Source organism: Cryptotermes secundus, unplaced genomic scaffold, assembly GCF_002891405.2.
Source record: "Cryptotermes secundus unplaced genomic scaffold, Csec_1.0 scaffold4240, whole genome shotgun sequence".
Lineage (NCBI taxonomy): Eukaryota > Metazoa > Arthropoda > Insecta > Blattodea > Kalotermitidae > Cryptotermes > Cryptotermes secundus.
In genome coordinates, this window is record NW_019734404.1 from 47,636 (window position 1) to 71,935 (window position 24,300).

General features: G+C 40.6%; 1 protein-coding gene across 2 annotated transcripts in view; it reads right to left on the reverse strand.

Moving 5' to 3' along the window:
- Positions 1-24,300, reverse strand: part of LOC111868975 (intraflagellar transport protein 81 homolog) — a 71,372-nt gene that overhangs the window by 34,092 nt on the left and 12,980 nt on the right. For both annotated transcript variants that reach the window (XM_023860114.2, XM_033753253.1), the window contains 2 exons: positions 10,736-10,891; positions 10,233-10,428 (listed from right to left, as the gene is read on the reverse strand). In XM_023860114.2, coding sequence (XP_023715882.1) covers positions 10,233-10,428; positions 10,736-10,891 — 352 coding nt within the window. The remainder of the gene's footprint in view (positions 1-10,232; positions 10,429-10,735; positions 10,892-24,300) is intronic.

The following is a 24,300-nucleotide window of genomic DNA, read 5'->3' on the forward strand; positions in this document are numbered from 1 at the left end:
ACTGTAGAACCATTGTTCAGTTCCCAGCTGAGGCAAGAGACTTTCCTGTAAAATGTTCAGCACAGATCTGGGCCCCATCCAGCCTCCTATTCAACAGCACTAGGTGCTCATTCCCTGGGGGTCAAGTCACCAAGTTGGGGAACTTAGGACTCACCTCCATCTAGTGCTGATGTTACAGATGCGTGGAGCTGCATCTCCATTCCCTCACATACAGTCAACTCTCGATTATCTGGGCTAATGGTGGGGATGGAAGTCACGGTTAATCGAAAACCCGGTTAAGCCAAATTTTATTATACGGGCTGGACGACTGTGAAGGGTCGGAGTTCGAGTCCCGGTAGGGTCAAGAATTTTAACTTCTCCAAATCGTCCAGACCGGCTCTGGGGTCCATCCAACCTCCTATCCAATGGGTACCGGGGGCTCTTTCCCCGGGGGTAAAGCGGCCGGGGCGTGAAGCTGACCACTCACCTCCAACTAGTGCCGAGGTCAAGAAAATTTGGATCTATACATCCACTCCCCCACACGCCTTAATGGCGTAGGGCTTAATTCGTTGAGCAGAGGAACAACTTTACCTTTTACCTTTTAATACCTTCATAATACTATAGACCTACCTGTATTTAAATTTATTCATCCTCATTTCTATGTCATCTCATGGCCTATTTAATACTTTCTTTACATTACACTCAGTATGAATTAGTTATTTCAATCACTGTTCAACAACATCCAGCACTTTTTACGGTCACACTTAACACTTAAAATAATTTAATACTGTCTTTTGCTTTTTCGCGGCATTTTCCTTTTTACGGATATCCGTACGAAGCCTACGTAATATTAGCTTGTCACTTAATAAACTGTCCTCTTCACTCTCAAGATAGTCTAGTAAGGATTCCAAATGATTAAGCGCAGCACCATGTGATACTTTCTTACTGGCAACACTGTCCACCTCTTCCTCATTCTCACTTTCTTCCCGCTCTTCTGGCTGCACCCCCATTGAAGTTACGATTTCGTCACTGCTTAACATTTCGAAGCCCGGTTCACACGAGTCACAGTTAAACCACTCTCTTATATTTTCCTCGTTGACTTCTTCACCACCATGAACTTGGTTAGCCACTTTTGTCAATTTTATGGCTATCTCATTTTCACTGAATCCAGTGAATCCATGGATTTCGTCATCTTCATTAGTGATGAAAGGCATCAGTTTCTTCCATGAATTTTTCAATACAGATGGCTTTACTGTATCCCACGCTGTTGAAATCTCGTATATGGCATCTAATACTGAAAAGGACTTCCAGAAACACGTCAGATCATTGCCTTCATCGATGTACTTTTGTAGCAAATTTGATCTGTAGATTCTCTTCATACTTGAGATAACTCCTTGATCCATTGGTTGGATAAGTGCGGTAACATTAGCGGGAAAATATTTCACAAAAATATTTCCATCATCTGACCTCAGGAGACTTTCGTTAGGATGTGAGGGCGCATTGTCAATGAGGAGCACAGCTTTCTCAGGTAGGCCTTGGGATTTTAGATGGTCACGAACTTGAGGCACGAATTTAAAATCAAACCATTCTTTAAATATCGCTCTATTCATCCAAGCTACTTTCTGGTTAAAATAATGGATAGGCAGACTTGAAGCTACTGTTCCTTTAAAAGAGCGTGGTCTTTTCGCTTTGCCGATAACTACTGGTATTAGTTTGTGTGTTCCTGATGCATTAGAACAGCACAAGACTGTCAATCTCTCCTTACTGGATTTGTGACCTGGAGCCTGTCTTTCATTTTGAAATGCCAATGTTCTGGTTGGCAAGCATTTCCAATAAAGACCCGTTTCATCGGCATTATAGATTTGTTCTGGCAGCAGATTTTCACTTTTCACAAAACTATCAAAATTGGTGCAAAATTGATCTGATGCTGACAAGTCCCCTGACAATTTCTCACCTTGAATACTGATTTCTCGTATTCCATGACGCTGCTTGAAACGTGTTAGCCAACCGGAAGAAGCGTCAAAACTCCCTTCTAGTTCAAGTGCTTCGAAAAAATATTTAGCTTGTTTAGCACAAACTGGTCCTGTTATTGTTGTTCCCTGTGCCCTTAGTTGATTAAACCAGGTCAGCATCGCTTTGTCGAGATCATCGTATGTTGATTTCTTCATGGTTTTTCTCTTCTTCATTCCGCTTGAATTAGAAGACGAAGCAAAGGAAATTAACTCATTCTTTTGTTTTTTCAAATCACGAACAGTTTGTTCTCCAATACCGTATTGCATTGCTAATTGTTTAACTACAGCTCCTTTTTCCAGCTGATTGATAATTTCAAGTTTCTGTTGAATACTTAACACAACACGCTTCCTTTTAAACCCCGACATTTTGCTAACGCACTTGAAGATCTATATTAAGAAACTGATACTTACTTTCACAATGCACTCTCACACTGAGATGGTACCGTTAAATAACCTGGGGCGGTGTATTTGTCCTTGAAACTTTCCAAAAATTCTTGCATTCTTTCACCCCCACCCTAGAACATTGTGTTCGCATAACGGGACGAAATAATGCAGAGCTCGGTTCACACTAGTGCGAAAATAGTGTTACAACTCACCATGTGAAACAAAAGTGAATGAATATTAAACAACATATAAACTTAAAAAAAAAAGCCCCGGTTAAGCCGCAAACCGGTTAATCCGCCCCCGGATAATCGAGAGTTGACTGTACTTCCATGGTGTGTTGCTTAATTAAGTATAGAGACAAATTTACCTTTACACATTATGGTACAATCTGCAAATTACCCATGAAGCAATGATATTACTGATACCATTTTAGAATGCATAGAAAGTCGAAATTGCAATGGCATTTGATTTATGAGTCTAATATAATGAATAAACGACACATAAGAATATTTTTACATAATTTATATATGATTCATGTAGCAACTAGAAAAAGCACACCAAACAGTTTAGCATAGCAGTAACACTCAATTCATATATGACTGGAACATGGCTTCCCTGATTGACGTTTTGTAACCGCTCCACTGTAACTCACTAATTTAAGTATAATTAGAATGATCGGTAACAAAAATTAATTGGAGGTAACAAGTAATACCAAAGCCAGTGGGACATAGTCACATTCTTGTTTTCAGGAATGGACTTATTCCAAATCTTGATGTTACACAGGAAGCACCCCCTGTGGCTTTTTCTGAGAAATTTTGTTTGTGAGTAGCACGGCAGCAAACTTTGAGAATTTGATCACTGACAGGTCCTGCATGTCGTAACTTAAAAGTAGGCACTTTTGAAACCCACGCCAAGCAGGTTATCTATCAGTGTACTGTCAAAATCGAAGTTACGATTTTAAGGGTCAAAGCCCCAAATTGCAGCTAGCTGATTGGAGATCCAGAAATTGTGTAAACCCCAGTTCTCAAAATTACCCAATCAGTGGAATTAATGGGGAGTGACTTAGCGGAGAAACTGACGTCCAGGGGACCACAGTGTTTTCAGACAAAGAGTCACAAGTTAGTTGACAAACAGTTGCCAAACAGTCGCCAAGTGCCTGCTACTCGTAAATAATTCGGAAACAAAATCTGTGTTTTTCACTGTTCTGTATAACCACAATTCAGAGCGCTAAAGAAAGTGTAAATTGTAATAATAACGTCCGTTATACCAGGACTGTGCTAGATAAGGACCTACTATATATAAGCATCCTTTGTATTGACTGTGTGTCATCAGGCGAAGGAAATTGTTGATCTCAATAAATGGTCACAGTGTTTAAGTGCAAAGTAGCATTGGAACAACTGCTTCCCTCCCCGTCCTAAGCGAGGCCCTAGCAAACGCTCTGAGAAGGATCCCAGCTCTACCCACAGCTGAACTAGTTGACTATCACCTTTACCCCCTTTCCAAAATAAACCTCCGACTATTGTAAGCCGACACCACCTGAGCTTACTGGCGCCCAACCTAAGAAGAAGAAGAAAGAAGGAGAGGAGCGACAAACAACGCGTGACTAACCAACCAACCAACGGGGGGGGGAGTGAAGGTGAGGTAAGAACGGTTACGGAGAGAAAAGGTGGAGCCCAACGAAAGGGCTGGACGGTTACAGAAAAAAGGTGGCGCCCAACTTGTGGGGCTATAAGTCTCACTGAGCGGTTAGAGAAGGAAAAGGTGACGTGACAACGTGGAGGGCACGACGTCTCTGCAAAGGCGGGATAAAGAGGAGAAGCGCAACAAGACCCAACGCCAATAAGGACACCGGTCAAGACGGACGGAGCTTCAGCCTACAGGTTCGACCGCTCCAGCCACAGCACAACAGCAGCAACATCGAAAGCAAGGTCAGTTAAGAACTGTACACAATGGCCAGCAAATCCCTCAGGAGTCGAACAGTAGAGACCCACGAGGGGGACCAGGAACTACCGGCAGGGGAGCATGATCCTACCAACTCAGGTAATTCTCCACTCAGATTAGGCAGTTCGGGTGAAACGCCTGGACCTCACAACATGCAGACCCCAGAAGTCGAGTTAGGGATGACAGGTCAGGCTAGTGAAATAGTAGAGCAAAGCCAGCCCAACCCCCTAGTGTGTTTAGACCGTTTAGACAGTGCTACCCAGTCGCAACAGATGTTACAAGGTTTTTTCACCAGCATTAAGTCAGAGTTGAGCGCCCACAAAGAGAGTGTGAAGTCAGTTTTGAACAGTGTAAAACTTGACCTACACTCAAATCAGGAAAAATTGGTTCAGTTTCAAAATAGTGTGAAAACTGACTTGCAGTCCAATGAGGAGAAAATAGAAATTTTCCAGGAGAAAGTTAGAGCAGATATCAAATCGGAAAACCAAAAGCTACTCCAAACTTTTGAGGCCCAGACACAAGGACTCCGGAATGAATTCAATAGCAAGTTGGAATCAGAGACTAGATGGGTGTCTCAGCTCCTTTCGCAGGTTCAGACCGAAACCAAAACCGAACTTGTCCCAGTTAAGCGACAACTGCAGGACACAGGCGCTGATTTCGATTCCAGGTTGGACCCCGTAAAAAGACAGTTACAGAGCATCAGTATGGAGTTCGACACTAGGCTAAACCCCACGTAGCACCCACGTAGTAATAAACGAACTTGCCGATCAGATGCAAGAGCATCGATCAGAAGTCTCAATTCAAATGGCACAGCAGGAGAGTTTGGAAAAATTATCACAGGCGAACACACAAGAAGTGGGTCGCCAATTGGAGCAGTTGAATGCGAAGTTGGTAGGAGCAGAATTCAAATTGAGCGAAACATCAGATAGGCCAACTTTAGCAACCGAGGTGAGTGTGGTAGTCCACAACTCCCCGTCTCCTTCTGCTGGACCAACTAGTGACCCTGCGCTAGGATCTGAAGGGACTGAAACAAGCAGTGGATTGGTCGGTGAAACAGTTAGCTGTACTCACCAGCCAACCACCTACCACACAGTAGCTAGTAGTAGTAGTAGCAGTGCGGGTGTCTGTGTGAGGCAGGCCACCACTAATGAAAACGTTTCATTGTCGGGTTATCTCAACAATTCAGAATTGCCTTTACCACTCTTCGACGACGCTTCGGAAATGAACCCTGTTTTCCACCTCAGGCGATTAGATGAATTCATTAATTTCCGGAACGTTCCAAAGTCACTTTGTTTGGCAATCGCGTGCCGTTCCCTAGTGGGACACTTAAGCAAACAGTGGATCGAGGCTATAGTACACAAACTGCCCGACTACGAGGCATTCAAGAAGGCATTTTTGGATGTCTGGTGGTCCACAGCGAAGCAGTCTTTAGTTAAATGTACTCTCTATCAGACAAAGTATGATCGACGATCCGGTTTAAGTCTAAGTGGACACTTCCTTAAACATGTGAATATGGCAGCTTATCTAGACCCAAGGCCTTCATGTAATCTGCATAGCCAATGATAAATCTGCTATTTAAATTACAGTTTGCTGCAGTTTTCCTCAGTCCCTCCAGGAAAATTCCATGAGAGTACCTCAATTAGGTCATAACTATTTCCCTCCAAATTCTTTCCAATTCATCATTCACCTATCATCTTACCATTCAACACTATGTAGTCCAGCTACTGACATCAAGGTAAAATTGTAAACATGTGAATGTGCACATGCACGTGCACTCACACACACACAAAAGTAAACCAAGTAAAAAAGTCACCTGATCTATATTGCTCTTCAACTGCAACTTACACAACACAAAGTCTGTTTTTTTTTATGTGAAAAGCAAAATAAAATAAGGTACATATGATTTATTTTATCTTTATACATAAAACTGGGTATATTCTCATTATACAACCCTCAAAGTGGCATTACAGTATAAAAAAGATATGTGGTAGAAATGAAAAATCAAAAGTTTACAACATCATTAGACATAAAAGAACAAAACAGATATGCTGATTTGAGACTACATCATCAAATATTGCTGTATTTTAATGACATAATGGGCACTCCTCTACATGGCTGTCAATCAGACCGATACATAAAGAAAAATAACCGACAGATTTCCAAACACTTTTTGACATGTTCTGTTCTTTGCTGTATTTGGAAACTGTTCAATAAAGTTTCTATAACTTCATTTTTCTTTCTAGTTAACCTTTCAAGACTGGGGGTTTGCAGTAAATATGGACAAATACAAAAGTTAATGAAAGTGGTTCATGAACTTCTGAAAACCAACTGACTGCCTGTAGCAGGCTCATTCTTGAGAAACCAATAATTGCTCAGTTACTGAAGATATTTCCTTTCTTTTACAACAATAGATTCATTATCATTCCCATAAAAGCCTACCACAGGACCATATTGAGCCAGATAATTTGAGTTCACAACCCCAAATCCAGTTTATTTCTTATCAATCTTCGTGTTACCTTCCCATCCCATGTCATCATTTCCCTGCAAGATTTCTGACTAAATCTTTTATGAATTTCTCACCACTTGAAAGCAATACCATAGATATTGTGGCATGACTGCTGAAAGCTGGAATAGTTTAACCAGCAGAGACAGCCATTGAAAGCAATAGCTCTGTAAACACATTTCCATGGCCACACTCACACAAAACAGAGGAACACATCAAAATATATCGTATCTGCAGTGATGTGACACTACAATAGATGAACTGTGGGAAGCAGTGATTTCTGTGGGTCCACGAAGAGCCTAGATCTGGAGAACTGAAACACAAGCCAGTCAGTCAGAGTTGCAAAATAGGGCCAGAGAAGCAAGTCCGAGCAGAGTTGAGAGTCTAGAGAGTTTGCAGGCAGACAGACCAGTCTGGGTTTGAGGCTGTTCTGAGAGTGTCATGGCTGGCAGAGGCATAGGAGGTGGAGGAGCCCCCAGTGTTTTAAGTTGTTGCATAGCAGTACTCAGTTAGTTGTGAGAAAGTTGCTGGCCACTAAGGACATGAACACAAAATCTGAGAGATCTATAGCAGTGGAAGCCATTAACAGACACAGCAGATTGACAAGACTTAGTGTGTGCTGTAGTGAATTAGCAACAGTGCTATAGTTACTTGTAGTTACACTCAGAGACCAATAAATCTCATTACCAATCCAAACCCTGCTGATAATCACACTTATCACGTGACAATATAAAATACAAGGGTCTGATAAAAAGTAGTGGCAAAGCCTCTATAGTTCTGAAATGACTTTATTACCTGAGGTAAACACACTTACATTCCTTCAATATAATTGCCCCCCATGTGTACCACCTTCTGCCAAATTTGTGAAAGCTGTCATACAACATCAGCGCGTCCACTTCTGTTGATATCCAGCAGCGACCGCCCTACAGCACGAATAATATCCTCTCTTGTGTTGTAACGTGTACCTCGCAATGGTTCTTTCATTTTGACAAAGAGATCATAATCGCACGGACTCATATCGGGTGAGTATGGCGGATGTTGCAGTATCTCCCATCGCCAGCGGCAAAGGAGATCCTCAACAGGTCAGCAGTATGAGCCCTTGCATTGTCTTGAAGGAAGATGGGATTCGTTGCCAACAAGTGTCGTCACTTTCATCTGAGTGCTGGACAAAGATGATTATGCAGGAAATTGCAGTAGTAGGCAGCGTTTACTGTCTGTCGTTGAGGTACAGTGTTGTGCAGTATCACTCCATCGATGTCATATGGCACAATGAACGTTGCCTTCACATTACTCTGTGTAGGGCGCACTTTCTTTGGACAAGGAGAGCCAGGATGCTTCCATTCATTTGATTGTTGCTTCAAGTGCGGTTCGTATGAGCGAGTCCAAGTTTCGTCCAGAGTGACAATCCTTCCAAGGAAGTTGTCACCTTCCCTCTGGTACCAGTCCAACAAGACTTGTGCAATTGCATAACACTGTCATTGCTGGACCTCGGACATTGTATGGGGTACCCAACATGCTGCAATTTTACAGTATCCAAGAATATCGTGCAGAATGTGAAGCACGGTTTTGTAACATATGCCTACCTCAGCAGCAAACTCCCACCCAGCCCATTGACAATCGACATCCAGCAAAGAACCAAGAAGCTGAATTGTGTGGTTGTCAACATGGGGTCGTCCTGAATGGCATCCCTCCCTTCATGGAACAATTTCACCCATCGTGCCACTGTGCGATATGGCAAAGCAGCATCACCACATGCTTCTCGCAGTTCCTGATAACAGTTTTGTGCACTATGACCTCGTGCAACTTCAATTTTTATTTATTTTGTTTCGTAAACATGTTGTTAGGGTGCTTGAACTGGGCTCCTGCACTTCAAGACGATGCACAATGCAACTCAATGAAACACAACCAGAGCCACTCACTGCACTACTTCAACTGAACTTCTGCTATCAGCTACAGATGGCGCTAGTGTCACCTGACGCACATCTTTCATGTTACAGCAGTGTTGCCACTACTTTTTATCCAACCCTTGTATGATAGCAAGTCAAAAAGTTCCCAGAATTCCCCTACAGATGGAGAATGAGATATAAGATAGTGCATGCACTGTTGTGGTGGGGAGCCTAGCACGTCTGCTCACAGGTGCAACAGGTCTGGACAGGTTTTAGCATGCAGGGTTGTTACTGTTCCATTGGAGTTAGACCTGAGTATTGGTCATTTGGTGCAATGTTGCAGTTTGAACAGCGTGCCAACATAAAGTTCATGTGCAAATTTGGAAAATCTGCTTTGGAGACACTATAGCCCTGCAGCAAGTTTACAGTGATATTGCACTAAAGAATCCACAGTTTACAATTGGTTTCCCCTGTTTAAGAATGGACAGGAAATGTTGGAGGATGATCAGTGCAGTCAGAGGCCTCCAACATCCAGAACCGAACAAATGACAGAAAAAGTGTGACAACTGATTTGATCTGATCGAAGAATGACCATCAGGGAGTTGGAGTAAGAAGTTAGTATCTCTCACAGATCCATATGTGATTCTGTCGGACGATAGGAAGATAGGACGTGTCAGTGCAAATTTGTTCTGAAGCAGCTGACCATGGACCAGATGGAATGTTGCATGATGGTCGCTGGAGATCTGTTTTAGAAAAGTACGCAGGACCTGACGTTTCTCAAAAAGATCATCACTGGTGATGAGTCATTGGTGTTTGCCTATGACCTGGAGATGAAGATGCAGTCATCAGAGTGTCACACAGTGTTGTCTCCCCAACCAAAGAAATCATGCCTGATCAGATTCAAGGAATCATTGCATTCTTTGACATCAACTATTTGGTGCACAATGAGTCCGTACCGCCTGGACAGAGTGTTACTGGTCATTTCTATTTGCAAGTTTTGCAGAGGTTGTGAGATACAGTTCGGAGAAAGCAGCATGATAAATGGCAGGGACAGTGGTAACACAGTAACACATCAAGCTATAAATGATTTGTTGTGCAGCAATTCCTCCCCAAGAAAAACATTCCTGCATCACTGTACTTTCTGCATCTCACCCCGAGTGACTTTTGGCTGTTCTTTACTCTGAAAATAGGCCGCAAGGAGACACATTTCACAATCATGGAGGACATCAAATCAAATGTGATGGTCAAACTCTGGAAGATTCCAAAAATAAGCCTTCTGCCAGTGCTTCCAACAATGGCAGGATCAGAGGAGCAAGAGAGAGAGAGAGAGGGGGGAAGGGAGGGAGGGGGGAGAGAGCAAGAGAGAGAGAGTGTGTGTGTGTGTGTGTGTGTGTGTGTGTGTGCAGCTTTGAAGATGATTAGGTAAGTGTTGGCATATGTCCTACCTTTACAGTGCAATACCACTATTCCTGGAACTTTCTGACTGACCCTCATATATTCACACATAGTACCACCTGAAGAACTAACCCTCTGGTGTTGCTCCTATGGCCGCCTGTCTTATTTCCTTTAGCTGTTGCTGTAACCTCTGTACTCGCTGTTCTGTGTGGTTCAGAGACATCTGCTGTTCCTGTTTCTGATTCACAAGGGACTTCTCTCGTTCGCGCTCCAATCTCAGAGCATGAGCAGCTTCGAGCATCACTTCCTTATTGTGAATATTCTCGATCTGCAAAATGGTACAAAAAAGTATTTTGCTAATGTTCAAAACAGGTTTCAGTGCTGCTTTTTGACTCAGCTGAGATGAGTTTTCAAACTGAATAACTATCTTTACGTAATTAAACAGAACAGAAAGCAAGAACTGTTCAAATTATATTAATAATTTTACAACAGGAATCAGATGTCTAGGGTTAAGATCACAAAAATTGATGTAATGTTAACGTTAAATACTAAACATACAAGGTGTAAACTTTGTAACTTCAATTATAATAAAAACATGTACTGTCTGATATGAAGCTAGGAGTTCTGTTCCATACCTTCTGCTGCATACGCTCGATTCTTTTAACAACGATATCCTTCTCACGTTCCATCGTGTCTATGTCAGATCTTAATTCTGAAGTTGAATAGCCACTGTTCCTTAACATCTCACTACCTTTGTGGACAACTTTGAAATCTTCAATCAGTTTCTCATACTGAAATGAAATTAGTCATAGTATAATTTTCTCTGGTCAATTCAACAGTGATTTGATTCAGACATATACTTTTTTCCTCTTTAAACATAGCAACCACCATCACATTGCTACAAGGCTCCATATATGGACAGCACATTCAATAGATTATTTAAGTACAGTAAACGGATGCTCATATTTACTTGGGGCATGAAAATAACTCAGAGGGGAAACTGATAAAGTCAGCAGAATACAAAACTGTTCTAAATTCTATCAAATTATAAAAGGAATATTTCAGAACTGGGAGATCCCAATACAAAGCAGAACAATGTAAGAAGCACAGTTAAACCAATCCCAATATACATACACATAAAACCAAAACATGGACTCTTATAAAGACAAAAATAAAAGTAACATCCAAGCACTAGCTATGAAACTTCTGAGAAGTACTGTGGGGATAACAATAAGGGATAGAATTAGAAATGAAATTTCTTAAGGTGGAGTTGGAATTCAAAATTTTTATACAGAATTAGAAAGAAATTGATATAACAGTCTGGCCATAAATTCAGAATGGACAGACCACAGATACCAAGATGAGCATTAGGATTTAAAGTTTAAATGATAGAAACCTATAGGACAACCAAAACAGGACATTCCAAAAAGTACTGGAAGACTACAAGAAGAGAGGAAAGTGCTGGCACAAAATCAGAGACAAAATATTGTCAGCAGACAGATGTGACTGCAGGTGTAACAGTCTATAATGACACACCCGTTCTCATAGCAGATTGACTATATAAGTGGCCCGCAGCCTGTTGGTGCATGGTTCATCATCATTATGAATTATGGATAAGGTTTAAACCCCTTCTTACTCCAAAATTGGTTCAGGCCATCTCTTTCTTAGTTTCCCAACTGCACTTCTTCCTCTAGAATGATATGTCCATGTCTGTTTTGGTATACAATTTTGTTCCATATGTAAGTCTCACTGATTTTCATATTGTTAAATTTACCATTTAAATTCAAATTCTCCAGTTCTTCTCTAATATCCTTGCTTCTTGTTTGTCCATGAATGAATGACCCATAACAGCTCTGAAGAATTTAATTTTCACTGGCAGTATCTGATCTTGGTCTCTTTTTGTCGCTGTCCAAATTTCACTGCTATAAAATAATGGCATTGCCATAACATTCTATGATTTAATTTAGCTATCCTTTCTAGCTCTCCCTTTCAATATCCTAAATGTTCAGCACGTGTTACTGTACATGTCTCCTTCACCTAGATATTTGGCAATCCAAGAAATGAAATTCTAAGACTTGTTCTACAACTTCATCATCTATTATTATTTCTGAATGAACAGGATCTGATCCTGAAACTATTATTTTAGATTTTGCTTTTGATATTTTCTTCGAATATTGGTAACATTCTAATCATTGGATTACCGAATTTATGAGAAATATAACACATAAAATTGGGTTGCAGCAGCAAAAACAGCTTACATCCAGGAATTTTGTTTTCAGAAAAATGGAATAGAAGGTAGGATCTGAGGTTCTCACAGCAGTGTTTAATCAAGAGTTCTGTCTTCTGGGATATAGCGCTGTGTAGGATCTGAGGTTCTCACAGCGGTGGTCATGAAGAGTTCTGTCTTCTGGGATATAGCGCTGTGTAGGGTCTGAGGTTCTCACAGCGGTGGTTATGAAGAGTTCTGTCTTCTGAGATATAGGGCCATGTAGGGTCTGAGGTTCTCACAGCGGTGGTTATGAAGAGTTCTGTCTTCTGAGATATAGGGCCGTGTAGGAACTGAGGTTCTCACAGCTGTGTTTATGAAGAGTTCTCTTCTGAGATATAGCACTGTGTAGGAACTGAGGTTCTCACAGCTGTGTTTAATGAAGAGTTCTGTCTCCTGGGCTATAACGCCGTGTAGGATCTGAGGCTCTCACAGCGGTGGTTATGAAGAGTTCTGTCTTCTGAGATATAGCGCCATGTAGGATCTGAGGTTCTCACAGCGGTGGTTATGAAGAGTTCTACCTTCTGGGCCATAGCGCCGTGTAGGATCTGAGGCTCTCACAGAGGTGGTTATGAAGAGTTCTGTCTTCTGAGATATAGCGCCGTGTAGGTACTGAGGTTCTCACAGTTGTGTTTAATGAAGAGTTCTGTTTTCTGAGATATAGCACTCTGTAGGATCTGAGGCTCTCACAGCGGTGGTTATCAAGAGTTCTGTCTTCTGGGATATAGCGCTGTGTAGGATCTGAGGTTCTCACAGCGGTGGTTATGAAGAGTTCTGTCTTCTGGGCTATAGCGCCGTGCAGGATCTGAGGCTCTCACAGCAGTGGTTATCAAGAGTTCTGTCTTCTGGGATATAGCGCTGTGTAGGATCTGAGGTTCTCACAGTGGTGGTTATGAAGAGTTCTGTCTTCTGAGATATAGGGCCATGTAGGGTCTGAGGTTCTCACAGCGGTGGTTATGAAGAGTTCTGTCTTCTGAGATATAGGGCCGTGTAGGAACTGAGGTTCTCACAGCTGTGTTTATGAAGAGTTCTCTTCTGAGATATAGCACTGTGTAGGAACTGAGGTTCTCACAGCTGTGTTTAATGAAGAGTTCTGTCTCCTGGGATATAGCGCTGTGTAGGATCTCAGGTTCTCACAGCGGTGGTTATGAAGAGTTCTACCTTCTGGGCCATAGCGCCGTGTAGGATCTGAGGCTCTCACAGAGGTGGTTATGAAGAGTTCTGTCTTCTGAGATATAGCGCCGTGTAGGTACTGAGGTTCTCACAGTTGTGTTTAATGAAGAGTTCTGTTTTCTGAGATATAGCACTCTGTAGGATCTGAGGCTCTCACAGCGGTGGTTATGAAGAGTTCTGTCTTCTGGGCTATAGCGCCGTGCAGGATCTGAGGCTCTCACAGCAGTGGTTATCAAGAGTTCTGTCTTCTGGGATATAGCGCTGTGTAGGATCTGAGGTTCTCACAGTGGTGGTTATGAAGAGTTCTGTCTTCTGAGATACAGAGCTGTGTAAGATCTGAGGTTCTCACAGCAGTGGTTATGAAGAGTTCTGCCTTCTGGGATATAGCGCCATGTAGGATCTGAAGTTCTCACAGCGGTTGTTATGAAGAGTCCTGTCTTCTGAGATATAGCGCCATGTAGGATCTGAGGTTCTCACAGTGGTGGTTATGAAGAGTCCTCTCTTCTGAGATATAGCGCTGTGTAGGATCTGAGGTTCTCACAGTGGTGGTTATGAAGAGTTCTATCTTCTGAGATATAGCACTGTGTAGGATCTGAGGTTCTCACAGCTGTGTTAAATGAAGAGTGTGTAGGATCTGAGGTTCTCACAGCTGTGTTTAATGAAGAGTTCTATCTTCTGGGATATAACTCCGTATAGGAACTGAGGTTCTCACAGCAGTGGTTATGAAGAGTCCTGTCTTCTGAGATATAGCGTTGTGTAGGATCTGAGGTTCTCATAGCCGTGGTTATGAAGAGTTCTATCTTCTGAGATATAGCACTGTGTAGGATCTGAGGTTCTCACAGCTGTGTTAAATGAAGAGTGTGTAGGATCTGAGGTTCTCACAGCTGTGTTTAATGAAGAGTTCTATCTTCTGGGATATAACTCCGTATAGGAACTGAGGTTCTCACAGCAGTGGTTATGAAGAGTCCTGTCTTCTGAGATATAGCGTTGTGTAGGATCTGAGGTTCTCATAGCCGTGGTTATGAAGAGTTCTATCTTCTGAGATATAGCACTGTGTAGGATCTGAGGTTCTCACAGCTGTGTTAAATGAAGAGTGTGTAGGATCTGAGGTTCTCACAGCTGTGTTTAATGAAGAGTTCTATCTTCTGGGATATAACTCCGTATAGGAACTGAGGTTCTCACAGCAGTGGTTATGAAGAGTCCTGTCTTCTGAGATATAGCGCCATGTAGGATCTGAGGTTCTCACACCAGTGGTTATGAAGAGTCCTGTCTTCTGAGATATAGCGCTGTGTAGGATCTGAGGTTCTCATAGCCGTGGTTATGAAGAGTTCTATCTTCTGAGATATAGCACTGTGTAGGATCTGAGGTTCTCACAGCTGTGTTAAATGAAGAGTGTGTAGGATCTGAGGTTCTCACAGCTGTGTTTAATGAAGAGTTCTATCTTCTGGGATATAACTCCGTATAGGAACTGAGGTTCTCACAGCAGTGGTTATGAAGAGTCCTGTCTTCTGAGATATAGCGCCATGTAGGATCTGAGGTTCTCACACCAGTGGTTATGAAGAGTCCTGTCTTCTGAGATATAGCGCTGTGTAGGATCTGAGGTTCTCATAGCCGTGGTTATGAAGAGTTCTATCTTCTGAGATATAGCACTGTGTAGGATCTGCGGTTCTCACAGCTGTAATAATATAATATATCTTTATTGCTTCAAGAAAAACGTACAGGCGACACAATCACCACTGTTGTAGAAGCAGTCCCAAATAGTAACATATACTATAATAAAACAGTTGCAATAATACAACTTAGTCAATGCTTAGTATAATAAATCAATAATAATTAAAATACGGACATTATAAGCAATTAATAATAAAAGGATACATACATTTATACAGAGTCTACAAAAACTAATACACATAAGTGTATCTAAATAAAACAAATATTTACCTGTATTCTATTTCCTTTCCTTTGACCACTCCAAGTATTCATTTATTGAATAAAATGATTGATTTAAGAGAAAATTATTTATAGCTAACTTAAATTTTTTATAATCACTCGATAATTTTCTTAAATTATGTGGCAGATTATTAAATATTTTAATACCCGTACAACACACACTATTCTTATATTTGGCTAAATTTATCAATGGCACGTGTAAGCTGGTACTTTGTCGTGTATTTATGACATGTATTTCAGCATTTAGTGCAAACAAATGCATATTTTTCACCACCAGAAGCAAAAGCGAAAGTATATATTGAGAATAAAAAGGCAATATGTTTAAATATTTAAAAAATCCCCGGCAAGAGGCTCTAGAATTTACATTCATAATACTCCTTATAATTCTTTTTTGCACTATGAAGACATCCTTGCTATTAGTGGCATTTCCCCAAAAGGCAATTCCATATACAATTATAGAGTGAGCATAGGCAAAATATATCATTTTTAGATCATTAATAGATAGTAACGATTTCAGAGACCTAATGGCAAAGCAAGCAGAATTTAATTTCTTTATTGTTTTAGATATATGTCCTTGCCAAGATAAGGATGGATCCAAAGACACCCCCAGAAAGTCCATAACTTGTGTACTATTAATGTCAGAATGTAAATACTTTATAGGGGAGTTTACAATATGTTTCCTTATCGTTGTAAAATACATACAATATGTTTTATTAAAATTTAATGTCAAGGAATTTGCCTGAAACCATCTCATCAATTTCTCAACAACTAAATTAAAACATTCTTTAAGCTGATTAGGATCTGAAGTAGATACTATTAGACTAATGTCATCTGCAAATAGGATGGGTTTTGACATATTATTTACTGCTGCTGGCAAATCATTTATATATAATAAAAAAAATAATGGCCCAAGAATTGATCCCTGTGGTACTCCCAATCTGATCTGTTTCCACTCAGAAAAATATTGTATAGCTTGTTTATCCTTAATTACTACTCGTTGGTATCTATCACTTAAATATGAGGTAAGCAATTTATGAAATATACCTCTTATACCATAGAAATCCATTTTCTCAAGTAAAATATCATGGTTCACACTATCAAAGGCCTTTGTTAAGTCACAGAAAATACCACCGACCAGTTTTCTGTCATTAAGTGCCTGCATAATATTATTAAGTAAACTAAGAATAGCAGTATCCGTAGATAGATGTTTCCTAAATCCATGTTGCTCAGCAGGCAATATATTATTAAGTACTACATGAGCATACACTCTATTATATATAACCTTTTCAAATATTTTAGAAAAGGATGTAAGCACAGAAATTGGTCTATAATTAGATACTTCAGACGCATCACCTTTCTTGTGTACCGGATGTATTTGTGAGTATTTTAACCTTGAGGGAAATGTACCTGTGGCCAAGGACCTATTACATATGTAAATAAGAGGGGACATAATATATAACATACTTAATTTTATTATCTTCGTCGATATTTCATCATAGCCATAGGAACTTTTATTTTTAAGGGATTTAATAATATCACTTAATTCTTTGTAAGTTACAGGTTCATATAAAATATTATTACTGGGTCCTAAAGGCAATGAGGATAAATAATGACGAAAATTATCATTGCTTGATATTGGATCCAAGTTAATACTAACATTATTTAGCTTCTTAATTGTTGTAGCATCAAAGTATAAATTGAAAGCTGTTGCTATACTTTGACTATCTTTACATTCCATTCCCTCTACAATTAGTGGTGGGGGATCACGAATATTTTTACATTTGCCAGTTACATTATTTACCATACTCCACATAGTCTTAGTTTTATTATTAGATTTGGCAATCAGTCTATTATAATGCATTTTTTTTGCAGTTTTTATAACTTCCCTCAGTATTCCACAATATTTTTTATAGTAGGCATAAAGTATAGGATTATTTGAGTTCCTGCTTAAGATATAAAGATTTCTTTTATGTTGGCATGAAATTCTAATACCAGCTGTTAACCATGCCTTATTATTGTATTTACTAAATAATTTTTTGATAGGAAAACAATTATTAAAATTTCTCAAATAAATATTAAGAAAAGCATTAAATATTTTATCTACATCTTCATTTGAAAAAATTTCTTCCCAGGTTTCAAAACTTAAATTAAGTTTAAAATTCTCAATACTAGTTTTATTTATCTGTCGCTTATTATACCTACAAAATTTAGAATTGTGAACTTTTGAGTTATTTAATACCAGTACTTGTGCATCGTGGTCAGATAGGCCATTTACCCCTGGCATGATAACATAGTTAAAAAATTTATATTTATCAATGAATATACCATCAATAGCAGTAGAAGACTTATTATCAATCCTTGTGGGGAAATTAACTATATTAAACAGATTGTATGAAGCCAAAAGAGAGTCAAGCTGAGTTAATGAAGAGTTCTGTCTCCTGGGATATAGCGCTGTGTAGGATCTGAGGTTCTCACAGCTGTGTTTAATGAAGAGTTCTGTCTCCTGGGATATAGCACCATGTAGGATCTGAGGTTCTCACAGCTGTGTTTAATGAAGAGTTCTGTCTTCTGGGATATAGCGCTATGTAGGATCTGAGGCTCTCACAGCGGTGGTTATAAAGAGTTGTCTCCAGGGATATAGCGCCATGTAGGATCTGAGGCTATCACAGTTGTGTTTAATGAAGAGTTCTGTCTCCTGGGATATGACACCATGTAGTCTGCTGAACATCAACTGACATTTTGAAGGAACATGCAGCCTCCATCTTCAGGGTCACAGAATAAACCAGCAAGAAATCAAGCATTTAAGCAGGTAGCAACGTTGGTTGACTTTCAATGGATTGCACAGAGTTATATCCCAGAAAATTAACTGGAAAAGAATGTTCCCTTCTTATTTTATGAGCCAAAAATATGAGTTACAAACAGTAGCAATTTTAAGTTGCACATACGTACGCGACCTGTAGCTATCAGAACAGAAACTGACGATATGATGTATAATATAAAGAGCAAATTAATCACAGTGAACACATTTCTGAGGAAACCTCACTTGTCCAACTTGCAAGGCATTATATCATAACACATCACTCATCCAAACTATTGCTGTCTCTATGTTGTCCCCTACTGCTTCATTAACTGAACCACAGGTAACAGTACAATGAAAGTAGCATTCTGTGGATTCCGTAGGTACCTGACAAAGGTCATTACAGTATATGGACTGGTTGCCTTGCAACAAGAGTTAACTCTAATGCTTTATGTTTTTGAGATACCTGATGCGAGTTCCATGGGTCATAATATGACATTCTTGTCATAGCCACACATGGTTCAGTGTCTTTTATGTGATACACACGTGTTTTGACAAGCAGAAGAGGTTTTGTATTAACAATGAAGTATGGGTGTACATTGGCCTGCATACCACGTAAAACATTATCTTGCTTCACTGGGTTCACTACTTTGAATGGTGAAGGACTGTGTCTAGCGAAACATATTGTGCCCTATAGACCCATTGCTAAGAGGGGACTGTAAACATCAGCTATTGCTAGGTAATGCCCACATGCAACAATAGAGAAGGTGTCACGATATGTGACGCATACAGCCGTTACTATGTAGCACCCACAGCATATGTGTGTGCAGTGATGTCACACAACAGCAGAAGAAGTGATGTAGGCGGTGTTCTCTGTGGGTCCGCTCTGAGGCTATATGATTTGACCGACTGTGTTCTGCTGAGCAAGTGACTGCAGTGCTGTTGAGGGTTCAGCTGTAGAGTGTTGACCAGCAGGCAACGGAATTGGAAGAATCTTCATGGCTGAGATTCGTTACCAGGAAACTTCTAGTGAAGACATTGCAGAGGAATAGCCATTGTGGAGAGCTGTTACCAAGTAAAGACTATAGGAAAAAGACTGAGAAGACTTAGTGTGGAAGCTGGCAATACTGTTATAGTTATTTGTAGTTACGACCTGTAAGTGGTCAATAAATCTATTAAGGAATCCAAACCCCATCTATAGTCATTAATAAACGTGACAACTAGTGTCAGAAGTGGGATCAGATTGAAAACCGTTTTGGATCTTGATCAATATATTGCCATATTAAAATAAAAATGAAACAAATGACAGAACTCCTGAAAGCCATGCAAGAAAGGATGGAAACACATATGGGTTCTCTAGCCTCCAAGATGGATGCCAACCAAACAGAAATGAGAATCAACCAGGCCAAGATGAAAAACCAAGCTAGAGGCCAATAATGAGAAGTCTGAGGTCCTTAAAGGTACTCATGTCTCCCAAATGGATGCCCACCATGCCAAGACAGAAGCTAACCATGAGGAGATAAAGGTCAAGTTAAATGCCCATCATGAACAGATGAGAGCCAGTGTGAATGCCTGGCCTGCCAAGAAGCAATGAAGGCCTGTCTAGAAAAGGTGAAGGAACTAACCTTAGTGGAAATGAAGTCTGTAGTGGTCCATGGGGAAGTCCCTGAGGAAGCTGCTGCAGTGGAAACTAGCCGAGCACTGAAGAAACAGCATACGGGCCAGCATCTAGCTGCAGGGTGCCATGGGAAGCCAAAGGAACAGACCCAAAGCAATGGTAGGTGCTGGAAGAAATTGGCTGCCACCCACAGAGGGATGACCTGCCATGTAGGAGTGGCACAGCACAAGGGATGCAGTTGTCAGGGACACAGAAAGGACAAACAGATGACAAGAGGCATTGGAAAGGTCCGGAATGCAAGAATGGGATGAGTAACCGAGGCCTGAAGCAGCAGCTGCATCTAGGAAGCATGAGGGCATTCAACGAGATCTACAAGAAGTCCCTAGGGCTGGAGATCGTGAAGTGAGCAGTCGAGATTTCCAGCGGGATGTGGAAAGTGAGGGACAGGATATTGAAGAGGGGTCAGCCTACTCCAAAATGGAAGCAGTGACTTCACACAGAGTAAGAGCTGGGAATGTGGGAGCACCAGCCATTCTAGGTAGTCTTGTCCCCACCAGTTAAAAAAAAAAAAAACCAGGATGATGGTGATACACCTGGACTGACTTGACACCTTCTCAGGGAGCCGCTCGTAAGAGAGCAGTAGGAGAACAAACACTGTAGATAACCATGCCACAGGAAGGAAGTCTTGTCCCCACCAGTTAAAAAAAAAAAACCAGGATTATGGTGATACACCTGGACTGACTTGACACCTTCTCAGGGAGCCGCTCATAAGAGAGCAGTAGGAGAACAAACACTGTGGAAAACCAAGCCACGGGAAGGAAGGGGAGACCGATCACAGACATCACAAACACAGCCCTAAGAGGAGAAGAAATGGCAGCACACCTGTAGGCTATTTGGAATGAATAGCCTTAAGGAGGAAGTGAAATGGCATACAGATCCATTACTAAGAGGCGACTCTGTAAACATTAGCCATTGCTAGGTAATGCCCACATGCAACAATGAAGCAGGCATCATGATATGTGGCGTGTATAGCCACTACTATGTAATTCCTGCAGCATGTGTCCATGGTGACATCATAAAACAATAGAAGAGGTGATGCAGGCGGTGTTCTCTGTGTCCACTCCAAGGCTATATGACTCGACCAACTGTGTTCTGTTCAGCAAGTGAGTGCAGTGCAGTTGAAGGTTCATTGTGGAGTGTTAAACAGTGGGCAACAGAAGTGGAAGAATCTCTACTTCCAATATTCGTTACCAGGAAACATCTAATGAAGACATTACAGAGGAATAGCCATTGCAGAGAGTTGTTACTAAGTAAAGACTAGTGGAACTAGACTGAGAAGACTTAGTGTTGAGTGATTTGTAGTGTGGAAATCAGCAAAAGTGCAATAGTTATTTTTAATTACAACCTGTAAGTCGTCAATTAATCTATTAGCCAATCCAACCCCCAGCTATAGTCACTAATACACGTGGCAATATGATGTCATCCAATTCATACTGTACATCAACTACTTCTACCCTATGCCCTCTCACATGCAACCAACACATGGTAAATATGAATATCCCTCTACTGGAAAGGCATGTGTGACAACGTACACAATTGCAGTATAATAAAATAAGAATAAAAATCAGAATAGAAACCATACATGTGATAAAGTCTTATAACAATAGGCAAAACCTAATTTAATAATTAGTTGATCCCAAATCCACAATTTCATATTTAAATAGTGATCCTACAAAATCTTATAAGCTGCTAGTAGCTTCATGTTTGTTGCTGCAGTAGACCACACATAGGCTTCATCAAATTTCTTCTACTGTTTGCTGCACTGGTTCACCATGTCAGTATCATAATGTTACTATTTCCCTCTCGTCTTTCATGCTGTCAGGAGCCGGTGGTTAATGTGTGCTGTTTACATTATGTATGCAGTTCATTGCATTGTGTGATTCATACTATAGTAAGCTTTTGCTAGCTTACTGTCCCAGAATGTTTTTAAGATACCCCATCGGCACTGATGTGACCTCACTCTGTCCTCCGTCCTCATGATATGTGTACGTAGCTGCCTTACATGTTCCAAAATTGTGAATACCTAACATGTTGTGCCCCACCTGTCTACTATAAATACCTTACTCTTTGTCATATCTGACATAAGGAAAATCTGCGTTAAATAGAATGCAATGGCAGTGACAAGGTCAGAAGACTGACAGTGCAGCTTCGCATGTCTTCTTAAGTCACAGAATGCTTGAGTTTGAGCTTAATGAAGATTATATTGCACCAGAAATCTAGAGGGGGGGGGGGGAAGACAAAATAATGAGAACACTAAGAAATTGAGGAGTAGAATATGTTTGTGTTGGCTACAATGAAGGAACTTCAGTTGGCAACACTGAACGTTCTTCCATTTTTTTTAATTCACTTAGTAGGGGGTGGAGTCCAACTGGGTCCACTTGGCACGGCAGCCACTGACTGGCCTATTCTTCCATTTATTTACACTCTGTGTGAAAGAATCAGAAAATGGTGAGACCTGTCCAATTTTGGAAGAGAACAGACTATTAATGCACGTTCAGTTGGTGCAAGTGACAAAAACTGCTACATTATTAGGTATATCGAGAGCAACAGTTTCTAAGGTTATGCTGGCATATATGAATCATGGGAAGATAACATCAGCAAAGAGAAACCATGGGCAAATATCAACAGTGACAGGAAGAGATCATCATACACTGAGAAGGACTGTTTTGAAAAATCACAGAACTACTGCAGCACAGGTGACAACAGAACTAAATATTCATTTTGAAGACCCTGTTACCACAAAAACTGCCCAATGTGAGCTTCACAGATCCAACATCCAAGGTAGAGCTGCAACTGCTAAACTTCTGGTTACTGAAAGTAATGCTCAGGTTTGTAACTGGTGGTATCCCGTCACAACCATAAAACCCATACATCAGACAACTGGAAACATGCACATGATACGGTCAGATGGGTCATCTTTCATGCTGTTCCCTATATCATGAAGAGTTTATGTTTGGTGACCAAACAATGAAGCCTACAATCTAAATGCCTGTTTCTAACTGCAAAACATGGGGGAGTTTCTGTGATGGTTGAGGCAGTAATATCATGGCACAGTAGTCTGTTGGTCCCAGTAGTACCTTTCATGTCCGTCTTACTGCAAGGGAGTACGTGGACAGGTTGGGTAGTCAGGTGCATCCTATGATCCAGATGATATTTCCAAATAACAACGCACTTTTTCAAGATAATAATGCGACCAATCACACAGCTGGAACTGCTCAGTCATGGTTTGAAGAGCATGAAGGTGACCTTCAGCATCTTTACCAGTCAGCATAATCACCAGATTTTAACATCACTGAATCACTCTGGTCAGTTTTGGAGACTAGAAGTCAGGAACAGATTCCCACCTCCAGCATCTCCAAAGCATTTTGAAGAGAGTTTTCAGAACTTGTAAAAGTCCATTCCAAGAAGGAATGTGGCTGTACTGATGGCAAAAGTTGCACCAACATAATATTAATAAAGAGATGTGTACAGCATCTGTAGTGTTTCCATTATTTTGACCAGCTCCTGTACATGTCTCTTCTTGAGTAGCAACTTTCTGTTTTGTGTTATAATTATCATACTGTGAATAAGGTTCTGCCCTGGGATAAGCAAAAGATATGTTATACTCATCTTAAAAGACAGTGTGGTACTGTTTATATGCATAGTTTCCCGGTATCAACAAGAAATATTTGATGCATCCTTCTTTCATCAAGAGTTTCAAGTACTAGTCACACCAATGTGAGGTTTGTTGGTCTTCTCTGGCGACATGACAAGCCATGGATTAACAGGTGTGTAAGGGAGATTAATCTTCGGCTTGAGCGTTCGCTTGTGGAGGTCGGCGCAGCCCACATTGATGCGATTGATGTCTCTTCAATATTGAGGAGCGAACATACTGTCCATGGTTTGCATCTTAATCCTCGAGGCAAGGACAAGCTGACGCGACTCATTGCAGAGAGCATTAAAGGCAGACACATTCCAGTTGTCATGGGTGTTCAGAATCATTTTTTAGGATAAAGAGTGCAAGTAAAGTTTATCAAGTAAAAGAAATTGCAAAAGAAACTAATCTTTCAGACAATAATGTAAGTGAACCAATAGAAATCGGAAAAGGTAATTGCAGTCTACTAAATTCAATGAATAATAAAGTACTAAGAATATTCCATCAGAATATAAGAGGACTGAGAAACAAAACAAATGAACTAATAAGCTCCATGAATTCAAATCTTCCACACATACTGTGCCTTACTGAACATCACATGAAACAGCTGGAATTAGAACATCTTCACTTAGAAAATTATAATTTAGGTGCTAGATACTGTAGGAAAACACTGGAGAAAGGAGGAGTGAGTATTTTTGTACA